The sequence below is a fragment of the Mobula hypostoma genome, chromosome 6, assembly GCF_963921235.1.
Source record: "Mobula hypostoma chromosome 6, sMobHyp1.1, whole genome shotgun sequence".
Classification (NCBI taxonomy): Eukaryota; Metazoa; Chordata; class Chondrichthyes; order Myliobatiformes; family Myliobatidae; genus Mobula; species Mobula hypostoma.
The window spans coordinates 170,922,443-170,942,937 of NC_086102.1; the positions used below are offsets into that span (position 1 = coordinate 170,922,443).

General features: G+C 41.8%; 1 protein-coding gene across 5 annotated transcripts in view; it reads left to right on the top strand.

Moving 5' to 3' along the window:
- LOC134348611 (myosin light chain kinase, smooth muscle-like) overlaps positions 1–20,495 on the top strand; it is a 365,048-nt gene that overhangs the window by 325,462 nt on the left and 19,091 nt on the right. For all 5 annotated transcript variants that reach the window (XM_063052250.1, XM_063052252.1, XM_063052248.1 and 2 more), the window contains 4 exons: positions 2,384–2,601; positions 7,480–7,603; positions 18,028–18,180; positions 18,331–18,454. In XM_063052250.1, coding sequence (XP_062908320.1) covers positions 2,384–2,601; positions 7,480–7,603; positions 18,028–18,180; positions 18,331–18,454 — 619 coding nt within the window. The remainder of the gene's footprint in view (positions 1–2,383; positions 2,602–7,479; positions 7,604–18,027; positions 18,181–18,330; positions 18,455–20,495) is intronic.

Here is a 20,495-nt window from a genome sequence, read left to right on the forward strand (position 1 = left end):
GGATATATCAGCTTTCATTACCAGCAATTTCTCCAGGACTATTTTCCAATTATCTGATCTAATAATAATTTCAATATATAATTTGAGATGTAAAGTTCTACAGATGTAAGACCCTATCTTCCAGTTTCAAAATCAATTCCCCCAGTGTTTGTTCTTGCTTATTTATATATATTGAGTTATTTTATTTTTGCGTGACAACTTTCAAGTTCCTTGCATTTACACAGCGCAGTGAAAATAGGTTTGTTGAGAATTGATGGGAGTGAGGTCATCTGAGTTTAGTGGGAATAAGATGTTTACAAGCTTAAGAAGTTTGCTCTTGCAGTTTCTGCAACTGGGAAGACATGTGCAGTATTTTTCCAGTCTGCCCACTCAGAACGTAAAAGAGTAAAGCACAGAAAGAGGTCCTTCACCTCACAATGCTGTGCCAAGCTAATTAAACTAATAATTAAATACTTTATGAAACAAATACCTTCTGCTAAATCCATCCATTGATATCCCTATCGAAAAGTCTATTTAAGACCTCAATCTTATTTCCCTCTGCTGTTACCACAGCAGCACATTCCAAGCACCCACCACTCTCTGTAAACAAATATCTTGTCCTGCATACTTGTGTTTAAAAATGAGATCGGAGGGAAGTTTTCATTCCCTGCTGCATCCATGTTAAAGGCTTCTTATGGCTACACAGGCATTCTCGATGGGATTGCCTTTGCATGACTTTGATTCATCTTGGAGGAGGAGGAGAAGCAGCAAGACCCACAGGCAGGCACAAAGGAACGCTGTGGAGCAGAATGGATACTCTCCAATATTGTCATCCCGTAGAGAAGAAACAAGGGTTAATATTTGGATCCTTCTGAGAATGTGACTGATTTGAATACACTCCATCAAACAGACAGTGGAAGTTCTATAGATTCAGGATCAGTTCCTGTGGATTGGAGGGTGGCTAATGTTGTCCCTCTCTTCAAGAAGGGAGGAAGAGAGAAAACAGGGAATTATAGACCAGTTAGCCTGACATCAGTGGTGGGAAAGATGCTGGAATCAATTATAAAAGAAGAAATTACGACACATCTGGATAGCAGTAACAGGATCGGTCCGAGTCAGCATGGATTTACGAAGGGGAAATCGTGCTTGACTAATCTTCTGGAATTTTTTGAGGATGTAACTATGAAAATGGACAAGGGAGAGCCAGTGGATGTAGTGTACCTGGACTGTCAGAAAGCCTTTGATAAAGTCCCACATAGGAGATTAGTGGGCAAAATTAGGGCACATGGTATTGGGGGCAGAGTACTGACATGGATTGAAAATTGGCTGGCTGACAGAAAACAAAGAGTAGCGAATAACGGGCCCCTTTCGGAATGGCAGGCAGTGACCAGTGGGGTACCGCAAGGTTCATGCTGGGACCGCAGCTGTTCACAATATATATTAATGATTTAGATGAGGGAATTAAAAGTAACATTAGCAAATTTGCCGATGACACAAAGCTGGATGGCAGTGTGAAATGTGAGGAGGATGTTATGAGAATACAGGGTGACTTGGACAGGCTGGGTGAGTGGGCAGATGCATGGCAGATGCAGTTTAATGTGGATAAATGTGAGGTTATCCACTTTGGTGGTAAGAACAGGAAGGCAGATTATTATCTAAATGGAGTCAAGTTAGGAAAAGGGGAAGCACAAGGAGATCTAGGTGCTTTTGTACATCAGTCACTGAAAGCAAGCATGCAAGTACAGCAGGCAGTGAAGAAAGCTAATGGCATGCTGGCCTTCATAACAAGAGGAATTGAGTATAAGAGCAAAGAGGTCCTTCTGCAGCTGTACAGGGCCCTGGTGAGACCACACCTGGAGTACTGTGTGCAGTTTTGGTCTCCAAATTTGAGGAAGGACATTTGAGGGAGTGCAGCGTAGTTTCACAAGGTTAATTTTTGGGATGGTGGGACTGTCATATGTCGAAAGATTGGAGCGACTGGGCCTGTATACTCTGGAATTTAGAAGGCTGAGAGGGGATCTTATTGAAACATATAAGATTATTAAGGGATTGGACATGCTGGAGGCAGGAAGCATGTTCCCGCTGATGGGTGAGTCCAGAACCAGAGGCCACAGTTTAAGAATTAGGGGTAGGCCACTTAGAATGGAGTTGAGGAAAAACTTTTTCACCCAGAGAGTGGTGGATATATGGAATGCTCTGCCCCAGAAGGCTGTGGAGGCCAAGTCTCTGGACACTCACACATCACTTCTCTGTATACACTATTAAAGTCAACGGAACCAAATCTCCACATGAGTATGTAAGAATGTCTCTCAATATAATCTGTCAAATAATAGACACAATGTACTAAATAACTTGCTCCTCTCCACTGCGATTTTAAATTACTCACAAATGTCTTGTCCCACAGAGTTTCAGGAGGGGAGCTTTTTGAGAGAATAATCGATGAGGATTTTGAGCTGACTGAGAGGGAGTGCATCAAGTACATGCTACAAATTAATGAAGGGGTGCAGTATATTCACAAGCAAGAAATTGTACATCTGGATTTAAAGCCAGAAAACATCATGTGCGTCAACAAAACCGGAGCGAGGATTAAACTCATTGATTTTGGACTTGCTCGAAAATTAGGTAATAGCTTCACTCAAATGTAGTTTTAATAATTGTGTTGAGTTTTTTTTATTGCTTGCTGATGTGAATCTGTGCTTGAGTGATCGTGCTGGATATTGGCAGATCGCAGAAACGACTTCGCTGTTATCGTAGTCTCATGGTGGAAAGGTATGAGCTCTTACCCAAGCAGTATTATTAATAGTGACTCTTTTAATGTCACTGTGACTATTTGGGATTCAGTCAATTGCAAAGGGCATAGATGACTTAAACAGGTCTTGATTTCAAAACCCTAATATTTGTTCTATTGGTCCACTGTCTGGAGAAAGTCAGATAATTAAGATAATATAGGTGAAAAGGCCACATCATTTGTAACATTTAATGTTTTCTCTACCTTTTAAGTAGATCTTAATAGCTGACAAATGATACACCATAGGTGTAGAAGGTAACAGTCTATTGAGTTTTGATCGATTGCTTTGTGGGTCATTGTACTTCAACCACAGTAGAGCAAACTCACATCAGAATCAGGTCTACTATCACCAGCATATGTCATGAAAATAAGTTGTTTTGTGGCAGTAGTACATTGTAATATATAATAGTTTTTAAACTATAAGTTATAGTAAGAAATATATATAAGTAATGATACAAAAAGTGAGAGAGAAAGAAAAAAAATGGCGTAATGTCTATGGGTTTATTGTCCGTTCAGAAATCTGATGGAAAAAGCTTTCCTAAACATTGAATGTGTGTCTTCAGCTCCTGTATCACCTCTTTGATGGTATCAATGAGACAATAACATGTTCTGGGTGATATGGGTCCTAAATGATGGATGCCACCTTACTGAGGCACTCTGCCTCCTGGAGGTATCTTTGATGTTGGCGAGGTTTAAACCCATGATAGCGCTGGCAAAGTTTACAGCTTTCTGCGGCTTCTCCTGATCATGTGTAGTGGCCTGTCCCTACTAGACGGTGATGCAACAAATTAGAATGCTCCCTAGAGTACATCTGTAAAAATTTGCAAGAATATTCGGTGACATACCAAGTCTCCTAAAACTCTCAATGAAACGTAACCACTGTTGTGCCTTCTTTGTAATTGCATCAATATGTTGGGCCCAGGACAGATCTTCAGAGATGTTCACACCCAGGAAATTGAAACTGCTCACCTTTTCCACTGCAGATCCCTCAGTGAGGACAGGGGTGTGTTCTCTTGACTTTCCATTCCTGAAATCCACAATCTATTCCTTGCTTTTACAGATGTTGATTGCAAGGTTGTTATTCCAACACCACTCGATGAGCTGATCTATCTCGCTCCTGTATGCCCCCTCGCCACCATCTGAAATTCTGCCAACCGTAGATGTGTCATTGGCAGATTTGTAGGTGGCATTTGAGCTGTGCCTAGCCACACAGTCGTGGGTGTAGAGAGAGTAGAACAGTGGGCGAAGCACGCATCTTTGAGGTGCACCAGTGTTGATTGTCAGCAAGGAGAAGATGTTACTTCTGATCTGCACTGTGTTCCCCAATGAGGAGGTCAGGGATCCAGTTGCAGAGGGAGGCTCAGAGGACCAGGTGTTGGAGCTTGTTGATTAGGTCTGAGGATATGTGAGGATTACTGAGCTGTGATCAATCAATAGCAGCCTTTCATCAGTGTTGCTTTGTCCAGGTGACCCAAGGCCGAGTGGGGAGCCAGTGAGGTTGCATCCACTGTGGACATATTGTAGCAATAGGCAAATTATAGTGATCCCAGGTCCGTGCTTAGGCAAGAGTTGATTCTGGCCATTACTAATGTGTCTCTGAGCACTTCATCACAGTAGGTGAGAGTGCAATTGGGAGACAGCTCACCCTGCTCTTCTTAGCCACTGGTATGATTGTCACCCTTCTGAAGCACGTGATAAATACCTCCCCAGCTTAATGAAAAGCTGATAATATTGCAGCCCAGCAGCCCACTGAAATGAATGAACTCTTCCTGTTAAGATTTTCATTGTCGTTGCAGTAGATCCCCTGAATTTTAGAAGATATTGTGTACTCCACTTCTTATGCTGACTCTTTGTTTCCCAGCCAAAGTTTTGACAAATGATCAGAGGACTCTTCAAAAATTCTACCTCTGCAGGTTTTCATAAAGTTACCGAGGAGGATTTCCTTAAAGACCCTTCCTTACTCTGTTGCGCTGTGACCTCCCTTTCTGTTTCAGAAGCACCCCCTGCCCCCCCCAATGCACTCATTCTGTGGGCTGTTTCAAATACCTCTCACAGTCCCTTTATCAGATCGAGAAATAAAAACTTCATTTGGACCAACACACACAAAATGCTGGAGGAACTCAGCAGGTCAGGCCGCATCTATGGAACAGAGTAAACAGTCAGATTGTCGAGCCAAGGCCCTTCTTCAGGTCCGACGAAGGTTCTTGCCCTGAAGCATCGACTGTTTACTCTGCTCCATAGATGCCGCTTGACCTGCTGAGTTCCTCCAGCATTTTGGGTGTTACTTTGGATTTCCAACATCTACAGATTTTCTCTTGTTTATGAATCTTTATCTGGAGTCTCCTGCATTTCCCTTCCCTGAGGCTTTCCCCATTCTGGTCCTTGGAGGGCTATTTTTTAACCATTCTCTTCCTTTGGTTTCCCACCCACCATCCCCCGTCCCCACCTACACTCATCCTCCTGTGTCCAGGAACGTCTTCCGTTTCCCTACTTAGAAGTCAAATCCCGTTTCATACCTTTGAAATGTTCTTCTCTGCTTCCTACACTTTCCGTTTATAAACAGAATGCCCACTGATCTTTGACTAGACTGTGGTGTTTAAGCAGGGGAAGCCAGAGGAAATTCCCAGACTTCGGCACTACAAAGAGAAGACGAGTGTAGCTGTACAAACACACCTGCTATCTGCAAGGTCCATGCAGTTACCACAGTATAACTATCTAGTGTGCTATGTATGTTCACTTACACTTAATTACATAGAGCTTCAGTCCACAATGTTATGCCAACCCATACAAACATACTCCACAATCAGTCTAACTCTTCCCTCCTACAAAGCCCGTAACCCATCCATGTAACTATGTCAGAACTTTTAAACTGTTTCTTCTGTATCAGCCTCTACCACTACTCCTGGCTTTGGGCACCCACCACTCTCTGTATAAAAAAAACACCTTGACTCTGACGTCTCCCCTAAACTTTCTTCCACTCATCTTAAATGAATGTCCCCCAGTATTGGCCATTGCCATCCTGGTGAAAAGATGCTGCCTGTTTACTCTGTCTACAATTACTTACTTGGGCCCACTGTTCCCAGTGGAACACAGATCATCAATAACCTCCCGTCTCCATCATACTCTGAAGTCAATGGTATGGCTGGAGTTCATCAATGCTCCTGTAATCCACTGAACCCACTGTACGGGGGATTGGCCTATACAACCTCACCAGAGCCCCGTTAGCCAGCCGCACCCAGTTCCACCTCTCCCGACAGGGACGTAGGGTTGGACTTTGAGAAGATTATTCTGTCTATGCCTCTCACAATCTTGTACACCATCCTCTGTCACTCCAGAGGAGAAAGCCCGAGCGCACTAACCACCTTCTATGCTATATCTTTCTCATCCCTCCTTCTCAACATGTCCTCACGTTCTGACACTAAAAGTACTTTCTGCTACCCTTTACCATTTCCATTCAGATTTTTGAAGCTCAAGTTCAACAGATGAAAGATATTCAATAGGTGATGCAGCATCTGAGGAGAGAAATGCAAAGTTAACCTTTCATGTCACACTGAAGGGTAATGAGGTTTACCTCTCTGTCCCTCTCTGTCTCTCTTACACTGACACTTTTTGACATTCTCTCTCTCTTTCTGACACTCTCTAACACTGTCCCTCTGACTTTCTCTGACACTCTCTCTCCAACTCTCTGACACTCGCACTCCCTCTCTTTCACTCTCACTATCCCTCTCTCTTTCTCTCACTCTCTCACTCGCTCTCTCTCTTGCACTCTCTATAGCTCTCTCTCTCACACCCTCTCCCTCTCTCTCCCTCGAACTCTCTCACACTCTCTCTCTCGCGCTCTCTCTCTCTCGCACTCTCTGTCTCTCACGCTCTCTCTCCCATGCTCTCTCTCCCATTCTCTCTCTGTGTCCCACTCTCTCTCCCGCTCTCTCTCTTCCACTGTCTCTCCCCCACACTCTCTCTCTCTCCCCCTCTCTCTCTCCCCCTCTCCCTCTCTCCCCCCCTCTCTCTCCCCCTCTCTCTCCCCCTCTCTCTCTCCCCCCTCCCTCTCTCCCACTCCCTCCCTCGCGTGCTCTCTCTCCCACTCTCTCTCTCCCTCGCACTCTCCCTCACACTCTCTCCCTCCCACTCTCTCCCTCCCACTCTCTCACCCACTCTCTCTCCCACACTCCCCCCTTTCCCCTCTTTTTCTCTCCCAAGCTGTCTCTCTCTCCCACTCGCGCCCTCCCTCGCACTCCCTCCCTTGCACTTTCTCTCTCTCGCACTCTCTCTCTCTCACTCAGTGTCTATGTGTGTCTCTCTCACACACACGCACACTTACTCCTGAATATTTTCTAGAATATGGAGATCTTTTTCACTTTGAACTGTTAGTTCAAAATCACTATCAAACTAATATGATGAGTGCTTTTATGAGTCTTTCAAACAAATGTGCTGGGTCTCGGCCTGAAACGTCGACTGCGCCTCTTCCTATAGATGCTGCTTGGCCTGCTGCGTTCACCAGCAACTTTGATGTATGTTGCTTCATTTGTTTGTTTTCCAGAATCAGGTGTGCTTTCTGTCAGCTGTTTTATTTTCATTCCTTCTTCAAGAAGTGAGACAAAGCATGCATTTTAATCCAGTATGGACAGTGGACTGAAACCTTTGGTACTGTATTGACAGACTTTATAAGGAAATATTGACGTATAACTTTATCTCTTTGCTGTTTCTTCCAGAAAGTACATCCTCTCTAAAGGTTCTATTTGGAACTCCTGAATTTGTGGCTCCTGAAGTTATCAATTATGAGCCAATTGGGTATGCAACTGATATGTGGAGCATAGGAGTGATCTGCTACATCTTGTAAGTTAAGTCATGTTATGAACCACCTTATATCACTGATATATTGAAAATAGACACAAAGATCTTTTAATTTTTTTTGGTCCAACCTTTTCCTCAAACATATGTTAAATTATCTCTTGGCAATAATGGAGATACTTCTCATAATCACTGCTTGGAAGGTGGTTTGAGAGTGAAGTTTCCCACCTTTGCAAACCCGCCTTACCTGTATCAAATTGAAAATTTGATGGGTGTTTACAACAGATGAATAAAAGAACTAATAATTGGTTCCAGAATTTCTGATTCTAGATTAGTTTGATGTGTTCACTTTTAAAAATAGACATTGAGTGTACCGATGTAAATAGTATGCTTTCCTTCAACTAGGCAAACCAGTTCTATATCTTCTTGGATGAGTTATTGATATCTTCAGTTCTGGTTTCTCTAGAAGCCTTCAAACTTACCCTTCAATGAGACAAAACCCTATCCTCAGCACTGTAAAGGCAGATTCTGTTACTATCTTCTTTGGTATTTGTTTTGTTTTAATTTCATTTAAACTTGTGATGAGGATCCCACTGACGACACATGGTTCGTTGTTGTTCTAGAAAGTTTTAAAAACCAGTCATGTAAAGGACAGCAGACACAAGGCAGCTGCAATAGATAAGGAATGTCATGTTCCCTCATGTGAAGGACTTCCGTGAATCATTCAGATTTTCTGCAGTCCAGCTGTTTAAATTTTATCTGGTTCAGCCACAGTTATCAAATTGATTGAATGCAAATTCAGAAGTTGTTCTGGAGAATTACAGTTCCCCTTCATTAGCCTTATGTTAACTTCGTCATACTTTGGCGTCAAAGAGGTGTTTTAGGAAGGATAGTTTACCAGTTATTGAACTGTTTTTGATTATGAATGATTTCTAATGTATCTAGACTACATTATTGGTTCTATGCCCAGTGTTGAGTTCAGTGTTCATGCTTGCAAAGCCATGTATAGTGTAGGAATTTTATTAACTAAAAGAATGGTCTCAAAGGAATGAAGTTCTTTCACGAGACACATAAACATGCAGCCAATAGACCAGTGAGAAGATGCATGTTCTGGGCAGTATTAGCTTTAGGGAACAACAAATCAATCCTTGGGAGAAATATTTGTTCTAAAATTACTTGAGATATTTCCCTTACTTAAAACTGTAAGAGGGATAGATAAAACCTGAGCCATAAGAAAAATATTGATTATTTGTAATTTTATATATTTGAATCTAAGGATATAATGTCCCTGTTGCTAACGTTACTGCTCCTAATCATCTATTATACCTACACAAAATGCCGGAGGACCTCAGCAGGGCAGGCAGCATCAATGGAAAAGAGTAAACACCCTGATGAAGGGTCTCGGCCCAAAACGTTGACTGTTTACTCTTTTCCATAAATGCTGTCTGGCCTGCTGAGTTCCTCCAGCATTTTGTATGTGTTGCTTGGATTTCCGGCATCTGCAGATTTCCCTTCCTTGTAAATATAAGGCCGGAAATTTTTCAGCATTTTTCCTAAACAAAAAAAAAACATCTTCAGCATTCCAATTTGTCTGAGCTGATGAGAAACAGGGAATCTAGGACTATGGTGAAAGAAGATAACAAATTGATCCATCTAGTTCATTAAAGCCCTTCAGGGGAGGAAATCAGCTCCTGATATGGCCTGTGTGTGACACCAAACTTGCAGTAATGTGGGTGACTTATCAATGGCCCAATAACCCCAGTTGTTGACTCCAGGCCCCATGAAATTTTATGGCATCTGGCCATATGTGAATAAGAAAACTTAATCTTAAATACCATGTACTGTTTCCTTCAGCTGATGAATCAATGCTTTTCTTGATTGTAGTAAAAATGAAAAAAAAGCATTGGAAGTTGCAGGAGCCACAAAATGAGCAGTCTTCAGTTAAGATCACCAAAAGGAGCTTCTGATAGCATCACTGATGTAGTTGCTATTTTGGGTCAGTAGCAGGGGATAAGACAAACATACTTAACCTGGTGGTTTGCCTATCTACCCATGACACAATAATGAGTACATATAATGACATTGGTGAAGGTGAATACCACACTGTCACAGTTGAACTAGTGTCCCATCTTCACACTAATGGCCTTCTTCATTGTGTTGTTTGACACGAATGAAGTGCTTATTAGGATAGTCTCAAAATAGAGATGGTTCCTTCAGACTGGTCCTCAATAAAACGTGTGGGCTATCAACACAGCAAAAATATCAGAACCAGAATCACGCTGTTCCATTCACTCGTCAATGAGTCCACCACCTTGCCTTGCTTTGGTTCTGCAACAGCGAATTGCCTCCATATCCAAACAGAAGTTACAGACTATTTCTTGAGATGATCGTTTGCCAGAAAAAGTGTGGTTAACAAAGTATTCAAAGCTATCCTTGTTTCATCAGCCACCAGCCAGAAGTCAAAGCTTGTAGCAAATATGGCCATGTTCAGCCAAATGTATGGACTCAATAATGCACCTCAAAGTTCAAAGTAAATTTTGTTATCAAAGTACAAATATGTCACCCTATACAACCTTGAAATTCATTTTGCTGTGGGCATACTCAATAAATCTATAGAATAATAACCATAACAGAATCAATGAAGGACCACCCAACTGCAGCATTCAGCTAGAGTGCAGAAAACAACAAACGGTGAAAATACAAAAGAAAAGAAATAATAATCAACAAATAAGCAATAAGTAATGAGAACACGAGACGAAGAGTCCTTGAAAGTGAGTCCATTGGTTGTGGGAACAGTTCAGTGATGGGGCAGGAGAAGTTGAGTGTAGTTATCCCCTTTGATTCAAGTGCCTGATGGTTGAGGGGTAGTTACTGTTCCTGAACCTCAACTTCTGCCAAAAATCACAACCATCACAGAAGCCAGTCTTCAGCCATTTCAATTCACTTCATGTTACATCAAGGAATACATGAAAGGACTGGATTCAGGACTGAACAACCACAAGCCTGTAGTATTAAAGACTTGTGCTCCAGATTCAGCTGTGTCTCTTGCCAAGCTGTTCCTATAACGTTCAACTCCTCAGCAAGTGAAGCAGTGCATGGCAGCACACAGCAGGACCTGGAAAACATTCGAGTAACATTTACACCACACAAGAGCATTTGCAGTAGAGTCTAATCACCAACCTTTGACAATCAATTGTATTCGCATGACCAAGATGCTGACCATAAATATCGTGCATGCCATTGTAGACCAGAAAATAAACAGGACCAACCAATTAAGTAACATAGCAGCCCAGAGGCTGGATGAGTGATTCACTTGACTTCCCAAAGCACATTCCATCATTTAAAAACCATCTGCCAGAAATGTAATGGATCTCTCCATGTACCCAAATGGGTGTAGGTGCAACAATACTTTAAACTCTTCACAGCATCCTAGGCAAAGCGACCTGCTTGCTTGGAATCCACTTCTCCACACTGGTTGTACAGTGGCTGCAGTACATTTCATCCACAAAACGCACTTGAACATTGGCTTGCTGAAAACTACTCCAAAAGAAGGAGGAGGGATTCAGTCACTGAGATACAACTGCCTGCATGTTTCCCCACCAAGCTGTGTACCATTCCAACTTGGAAATTTGTTGGCCATCCTTGTCTGTGATTTGATCTAAATCCTGGAACTTCTTGCCCAACAAAAGGAGTATTTTTAGCAGAAGTTTCGGAATTCAAAAAAGCAGCCTGCCACCACCTTTTCATAGGCAATTAAGAACGAGCAATGAAACAGATCTTGCTGGTAATACCCAGATCTGGAAAAATAAATATATTTTTTAAAGCCCATTATTTAACTGGGCTTATTTCACCCATACCAACTGCTTTCTGGACAGAGAACATCAGTAAAATCCGATTCCGTGGCTATATACTGAAAAATCTCCCTGCTGAAGATAAATGCCATTAGTATTTGCCCTCGCCCAGACAACATAAAAAATTCTTCCTGCAAGGTGTTGTGGAGCAAGACAAGATAAGACACACAGACAGTTGTCAGCTTTCCCCTAACAGAGCTTGAAATGGTTTGAAAGACGTTAGCTTGAAACCTGCTGGGAAAGTAATGCTTAACGTAAAGGATGGTTCAGTAGTAATGTGCAAAATCCCACAGGGATTGCCGATCACAATACCTGGTACTGTAGGCTTGTACCTTGCTATCATTAGTCATGCCGAGACTCTGAGAAACTCACAGTTCACATCCTAGAAATAGCTGCGTTAACGATGCAAACAGTCCAAACCCACCAAAAACAGATTGTTAGCACTGGTACTTCCCCATGGTTTTCACTTTATGAGAAACTGTGTTGGCAGTGTCATTAACAATTTCAATCAAAAATCAGGTTTAATATCACCGGCGTATATCGTGATATTTGTTAACTTTGCGGCAACAGTACAAGACAATGCATGATAAATATAGAAATGAAGAATTACAGTAAATATATATATGTGTATATTAAATAGTTGAATTAAAATATGTTGTGTTCCTGATTCAATGTCCATTTAAAAATCAGATGGCAGAGGGGAAGAAGCTGTTCCCGTATCATTGAGTGTGTGCCTTCAGGCTCCTGTACCTCTTTCCTGATGGTAACAATGAGAAGAGGGCATGTCCTGGGTAATGGGGGGTCCTTAATGATCGACACTGCCTTTATGAGGCACCGCTCCTCGAAGGTGTCCTGGATACTTCAGGCTAGTGCCCATGATGGAGCTGACTGAGTTTACAACTCCTTGTAGTCTCTTATGATCCTGTGCAGTAGCAGCTCTTCCCCCCCCCGCCCGTACTAGTCAGTGATACAGCCTGTCAGAATGCCCTCCCCCGTACATCTGTAGAAGTTTTCAAGTGTTTTAGTTGACAAACCAAATCCCTTGAAACTCCTAATGAAGTATAGCCCCTGTCTAGCGTTCTCAATGTGCATCGCTAAGTTGGGACCAGGTTAGATCCTCAAGGACACTGACACCCAGGAGCTTGAAATTGAACATCATCATTGAACTATATCATCCGATAATTCAAATATTCAGTCACAAGGTAAAGCAGTAATTTTTGCAAGAAACAGAACACGGAAGCAAAGAAGTTGCATGATTCTTTACCTCAATGGTTATGCGGAATTCAGTCTACATTCAAAACTGAGAAGCATTTGTTGTCTTTGGCTTGATCAGTTGTGTTTTAAAAATATTTTGGCAAGCTTTAAGCAAAAGGAAATGATGTTTATATGTCCATTTGCTATATTTTTAATCTCTCAAAAAAGCAAAGTGTTTGTGATCTTCAGTTTGAAAAAGAGCCAAGTATAATTAAAAGGGCATAGGAGTTGAAATCAAGGTAAATCATGTAAATAGGATGAAGCTGATAATGAGATTAGTCAAAAACAAACTGGAATTGTGAGAAATATGGAGTGCTAGAGTAAGGAGCTGGTGGCATGCAACCAGTGCCAGCTGTTCCTTTGTCAGTCTGAAGATAAATGAATTTATTTTTGCATTCTGGATGGAAAATTGTTTCCATAGTAAGTAGATCTACTCCTACCAGTTATTCACTTTAAAAGGAGAAAAAAGGAGCTGGTTCTCATTCTAAATTTATACGCTGTGTGCCAAAGTAGATTCAGTGGACTTGATAAAGCAAAGTTGCACTAACTGTACTAAGAACTTGTCACATGGAAAATCAATTTTTCATGCCATAAGATTTTGTGATTCATTTAACGTTATAGTGGTAGGCTAAGTTGCAAATAGTTTGCTCAGAATAAAACTAACATTTTAAATACATTCTATTTCAACTCAGGTATTCGATTGTATAGAAAAAATGATGGTCCTTTTATCTGGAGCAGGGGTTCCTAATCTGGGGTCCACAGACCCCTCGGTAGATGGTAGGGGGTCCATGGCCTAAAATAGGTTGGGAACCCCTGATCTAAAGATTGTACACTTGTAATTCCCAGATATATAATCAATAGATTCTGTTGGTTCTAAACTGAAGTCCATTCCTATGATTTTGAAAAAGTATTTTCTTTCACCTTCAAGTTTACTAAATAAGGAATTGAAAGCAGGCTGCTTTGTAGGAGCTGTGTTCAAAGAAAGCTGACAATCCAACAATTACAAAGCAAATAAATAATTGTTATGAAGTAAAATCTGAAGCAGTATATTGAATGAAAATATTAAAAAGTTCCTTGTAATGCTTTCAGCTGAGTAACAGTTCTGTTGGTTTGTTAAAGAAATAAACAGATGTGTGTAAATTTATACAATATGTTAGTCCCAATCCACAGTAAAACAGCTATCATTTCTTCAGTGGGTATTCCAGCTTACTTATCTTATTCAAACTCTGAATCATCAAAATAAATAGATTTCAAAACTGCATCAAAAGTCAGCCTACTGTTTGGAAATATTTACACGGTGAAAAACACAAAATTTATTGTTCTTGTGTGGTTAACGCCAGCAGCCTCATCTCAAATGAACAAAATCTTTGATTCAGTGAAGAAATAAATCTGAGAAGAGGCATTCGAAAAGACTGAAGGATCAAATATAAGATTTGATTTACAGTAGTCTCAGAGTTGCTGACTTGGTCTGGTGGTAGCCATGTTTTCAGCTGCAATGGCCTGAAAATCAAAAATTCATTCCCTTAAACTCTACTTCTTTCTCTCCTTCCCTCTTCAAGAGGAGACACCGGATTGTGTTGAGGGAGAGAGAGTTTAAAAGAAGCGAACAGGGACAGTCAGTACACCTTGTGCACCGCAGTCCGAAGGAAACACCAGATTGCATAGAGGGAGAGAGAGTTTAAAAGAAGCGAACAGGGACAGTCAGTACACCTTGTGCACCGCAGTCCGAAGGAAACACCAGATTGCATAGAGGGAGAGAGAGTTTAAAAGAAGGGAGCAGGAGCAGTTGGCACAATTTGTGTGCCACAGTTCCCAAGGAGATATTTGATTGTGCAATAATTAGGCACTTGGCAAGGACCAATAAAAAGAAGTTAGGTTTAAGCCGAGCTGCCATTGTGGGAGTGGCCAGTGTCTGAGTGTGGAGTTGAGGTTTTGGCTCATCGAGGCTTCGACAAGGACAGGCATTGGCCATAGGTAGATTTTTTTTTGTTATCTATTCTTTCTTCATTTCTTAATGCTCCTCTGCGGGATGTGGTAAGGCAGGGAGACCTCCAGTGTCCCTGATGACTACACCTGAAAGAAGTGCACCCAGTCGCAGCTTCTAGCAGACCATGGAAGCTGAGGGGGTGATGGACAGGACCTACAGAGACGTAGATACACCCAAGGTGCGGGACGCAGGGAACTAGGTGACCATCGGAAGGGGGAAAGGGAATAGTCAGCCAGTGCAGAGTATCCCTGTGGCTGTTTCCCTCAACAACAGGGATACAGCTTTGGATACTGTTGGTGGGGGTTGGATTACCTAGCCAAGGGAAACCACAGCAGTCAGGTCTCAGACTCTGGCACTGAGTCTGGCTCTGTGGCTCAGAATAGAAGTGGGGGGCGGCGGGGAGGGGGAAGAAGAGAACTGTAGAGATAAAGCATTCATTGTTTAGGGGAACAGAAAGGAGGTTGTGTAGGTGAGAACGAGATTCCCAGGTGGCTTGTTGCCTCCCAGCTGTCAGAGCCAGTGTCGTCTCAGGTAGAGTCTACAGCTTTCTTCAGTGAGAGGCCGAGCAGGAGGGGGTCATAGTTCACGACAATACCACTGACAAGAGTAGGAGGGGTGACAAAGTCTATCAAAGTGAGTTCATGGAGCTCTATGTGCAGGGTTTTGACCTTAGGATTGCCACATGCTGAAGGCCAAAAATAAGAAAATCATATAGTTTTACACTGGCTAAGGAGTTGGTGCAGGAGGGAGGACTTCAGATTTTTGGATCTTTGTGCTCTCTTGCAGGGAAGGTGGGGCCTGTACTGAAAGGATGGTTTGCACCTAATCTGGAGGGGGGCTAATATCCTGGAGGAATATTTCAACATTTCAGAGAAATTGTGTAGAGTTACATGTATGGGAGGGATATGGTGTGCCAGTCGATGGGACGAGGCAAATTAATGGTTTGACATGGACCAGATGGCTGAGGGGCCTGTTTCTGTGCTGTACTGTTCTATTACTTTAATGCTCTATAAGTACCCCTTAAAGGCAAGCTATTGGTCATTTGCCTTAAATCTTCATATGGGTTGTGCCCATAGGGCATTTAGCAATGTTAAAGTTACTGTAGAGGTAAAGGTAGTGTAGAAGTTTTTTTTTATTGTTCACAATTTTAACATTGCTCCCTCCTATTTGTGTTGGGCACGTGGCCAAGTGGTCTGAGTCGACGCTCCCCCCCCCCCACCCATAGGGTGTTATTTTTGTTTACCATATTGAAATTTTCAGACTAAAATTGCAAAAATGACATCTGCATTATTATGGAGGACTGTATTTTGGAAATAATTGGATGTTTTAAAGTTCAAATTTTAATGTTACAGTTCAATGGCATAAAACATGGAGTATGTTGTGGTCAGGCCATATGCTGGGCATTGCTATCAATTCTAGTCCCCTGAGGAATAATTGGGAAAAAAAAGAGCCACAGGACTGGTTCCTGACATTGGAGGGTTGGGAGTGATGAAAGACGAGAGGAAATTGGCCTTGGCACCTTTGGGGAAAGAATGACTTACAGGGGAACCTACAGAGCACACAAGATGGCAAACGGTCCAGATGAAATAGATCTGAGACAATATTTCAAATTGAAGTACGACAGTTGGACAATGAATCAAAAGTTCAAAATCATTAGTTGTAAATACTGTAGGAAGTTCTTCACACAACAGCATGAAATGGCCATCTGGATTGAATAAAACTGGGATTCCTTCCTCCTTAATAATTGGCTGAGTTAGTAAATATTGACCATTGTGAATAAAATAGTAAGACCATAAGACAGAGGAGCAGAATTTGACCATTTGGCCCATCGAGTCTGCTCCGCCATTTCATCATGACTGATCCATTGCCCTCTCAGCCCTAATCTCCTGCCTTCATGCCTTGACCAATCAAGAGTCTATCAGCCTCTGCCTTAAATATACCTAACGACCTATGCAATACAACCGTCGCCATTCGTGGCAACGAACTCCACAGATTCTCTGGCTAAAAAAATTCATCCTCAGCACTGCTCTAAATGGACATCCCTCTAGTCTGTCCCCTGGTCTTTGACTATCCCACCACAGGAAATACCCTCTGCACGTCTACACTATCAAGTCCTTTCATCATCTGATAGGTTTCAATGAGGTCCTCCCTCATTCTTCTGAGTTCCAGTGAGTACAGGCCCAGAGCCATCAAACGCTCCTCATGTGACAAAACTTTCAAACCTGGAATCAGTATTGTAAACCTCCTTTGACCTTCTCCAACATCAGCACATCCTTTCTTAGATAAAGGGCCCAAAACTGCTCACAATATTCCAAGTGAGGCCTCACCTGTGCTTTATAAAGGCTCAGCTTTACATCCTTGCTTTTATATTCTAGTCCCAGAGTAGACGACGTAGACCAAAGATCCAAAGGTCCAATTTAATGTCAGAGAAATGTATACAATATACATCCTGAAATGCTTTTTCTTTGCAAACATCCATGAAAACAGAGAAGTGCCCCAAAGAATGAATGACAGTTAAACATAAGAGCCCCTCAAAGTCCCCCCTCCCGCACGTAAGCAGCAGCAAGCAATGAATCCCCCTCCCCCACCAGCAGAAAAGAGCATCAGCTCACATCAGCAATAGCAAAGACATGGACTTGAAGTTACCCCAAAGACTTCGCGTTTCACCCACATTCGACATACCACAGGCTCTCTCCCTCTCCCTAATAAGGGAGAAGGAGGTGTCTCCATTTTTCCCAGCGAGCGGAGAGACATAACAGACAACTCACTGGTTTATGATGTTAAAAGTCCGTTACATCGCTTTTTCCAAGCTCTGTTCCCAAAAATCGCAAAGATCCCTGGTCTTTGGGCACACAGCAGTAGATTTTCCAACTCCTCCGGCGACATATGGGTCTCCTGCCGAGACACCAACCCTCGATCTGCTCGTCTCCAGAGCCCCGAGATCTTAGGCTTCCAAATCTGAGCCCAACTCTCAGGCCGAACCCTTGGCGTGCTGAACAACGGCCAGTCCTGAAACCCTGAGGACGGGTCCCATTCCTGCAAAGAACTGAAGTCAGCGTGTACCTCCAGGTCAGGGTCTTCAAAAGAACTCTGAAAGGGAAAAATAAGGATATTAAAGATGAAAATACAGGTGCTTCCGTAGGTGCAAGCAAAGGTGTTGCGTTTAGCGCCATCTTAACTTTGCCCCACCTCCCAGCAAAAATAAATTAAAATTAACAGTTTGGGTCAACTTTGAAATCTGTTCATAATTTCATTTTTTTCCATCATCTCTAAAATTAGGTTGAATAGCAAGACCTTGTTAATTTTGAATGATTGCATCTTAATAAATAGTCATCTTTAGGCTCTTAACTCAGTTTGTTTTTTATCTTATGTCCTAGGGTCAGTGGACTTTCTCCTTTCATGGGAGATAATGATAATGAAACTCTGGCCAATGTAACTTCTGCTACCTGGGATTTCGATGATGAAGCCTTCGATGAAATTTCAGAAGATGCCAAAGACTTTATTAGTGGGCTACTGAAAAAAGACATGAAGTAAAAAAAAGTTTTGTCTGTATTAACTTGGCTTTAATTTTTAATTTGAATGAATAGTTTTTAAAAATTTTTTCAATAGTAATATTGAATTTGTTATAAAATCAAGGTAATGGTTTTTAAAAAGCTATAATTTCTTTCATATGTTGCTAGACAGCGTTTGAACTGCAATCAATGTCTTGAGCACAAGTGGCTGAAAAAAGATGTTAAAAACATGGCGGTAAAGAAACTTTCAAAGGAACGAATGAAGAAGTACATGGCCAGGAGAAAATGGCAGGTACTGCTGACAAAGTAAATGTTACAATTTAATCACAGAAAAATATCCTCCCGATCTATAAAGCCAGAAAATGCTGGTCAGGATGCAGGTTGTACATTTAACTGAATTTCACTCATTCATTTCTTCTTTTCAGAGGGTACTGAGCCAAGTTGTTCATATAAATGACAGAACACAAATTAGTGCTTTTCAGTCCTGCAGCCCTCTGACATTTCATGCATATAGTCTTTCATTATGACTCATGAGCAGTCAATAGGCTGGCATCAGAGCTCAATTGTGCTGTTCCAACCCCCACCACCCAGGTCATGCTCTCTTCCTGCTGCTGCCATCAGGAAGGAGGTACAGGAGCCTCAAGACTCACACCACCAGGTTCAGGAATAATTACTACCCTTCAACCATCAGGCTCTTGAACCAAAGGGGATAACTTCACTTGCCCCATCACTTGTACTGATCCCACAACCTATGGACTCACTTTTAAGGACATTTCATCTCATGTTCTCAATATTTATTGCTTATTTATTTTTTTATTTATTATTTCTTTTTTTTCTTTCCTTTTGTATCTGCATAGTTTGTTGTCTGTTTCACACTGCTTGTCCGCCCTGTTGGTGGAGTCTTTCAACGGTTGTCGGATTTATACAAGAAAATGAATCTCGGGGTGATATATTTGTAGTTCGATAATTTTGAACTTCTGAACTTTGATAACCACCCATTTTTTTTTGTTTAATTGGAAGTAGACAGTAAACAGGAACAACCAGTGCCTTCTCTCTCTATAGATTACAACACAGAAGAGTGCAGAGTTTGAGTTGAGCTCTTGGCCTTGTTTGGCTTGTTTTGTGAGAGCTGCTGAATGAAACATTTCTGATTTAAAGCCCCATTATGAAACACTCCCATTTCAAGCAATAAATAATGAGATGGGCAGAGAAGTAGTACCTGACTAATGTCCAAAGCAACCCTCCAATGATAATTATTAAGTTTTGCATGGATTGGCCAGGGTTAGGAACGGAGTTTAGATAGCAATCCGTGCCACGCCTTTTACGGGAATTGTACTTCAGCTGCCAAGGAAATTAGAGGACAGTGGCATCTGTTGTAAACACCAGTCTGCTTTCAGTTCAGTAAAAAATGTATTGCAACACATTGGATTAGTGCTGCTTCCCAACCCATTGGATGAGGAGCAGTGAACTGTTTTTAGCCACTGGATTGCACTGAATGCTGCCTTGAAGATCTTTACACCAGTTCCAAATCAAAAAGATCAAAAATTATGAAAAGCAAAAAAGTAGATAAGATGTTAAATTTATTTAAAAACATGAAGCTAACATTCACCCTTTACAATGTGAGCGAATACCTTATAAATGAAGATTAGTGACCTCAGTTGAATCGGCTTTGGTAATCTCACCAACTGTGACTGGTATGAGGTACACCTCGACCTTTGGATTAGAAATTCAGAGAATGCCTCTGTCATCTTGTGCATCTGGTCTCAGGCTCATTCCTGACTCTGCACTACACCGTGTTGTAATGAAATCACCGAAGCTTCTTTCCTGTAGCCATCCAGCTTCTCAGAAAAAAAGTCACTCAGTTGTAATACCCTGTACAACATCCACTGAATGGTCTTTCCTGCTCTCCTTGTTCTGTTGATAATTATTGAGTCTGTTCACATTTATCTAAGTTTGATGATTGACATAGGAACATATGACCATTCTGCTAATTGTTGATTACACATGGCTGCTTGCACTATTGCCGTATAAATTGTTGGTTGCTATTGTGTAGTCTGCTCTGGTATTGTCTGTGTTTTATGCGTGCCACTGAACCACAATCAATTCTGGTACGATTCCCGTACTGGGACTAAACTGATTCTGATTCTGAATGGCCCGCTGCATAGACTGCAGACTTTGAATCGGCAGACCATTGTCAGCATGAGGCTGCCCCATTTTGCAGTTGAGGTATGCCAAGCATGGCTTAAAATGTCACCCTGATCACACTGATATGGAGTATACTATGAGCATATTTCTGCTGATTTCACTGAGTGAGATTCTGTGTTTGGGATGGA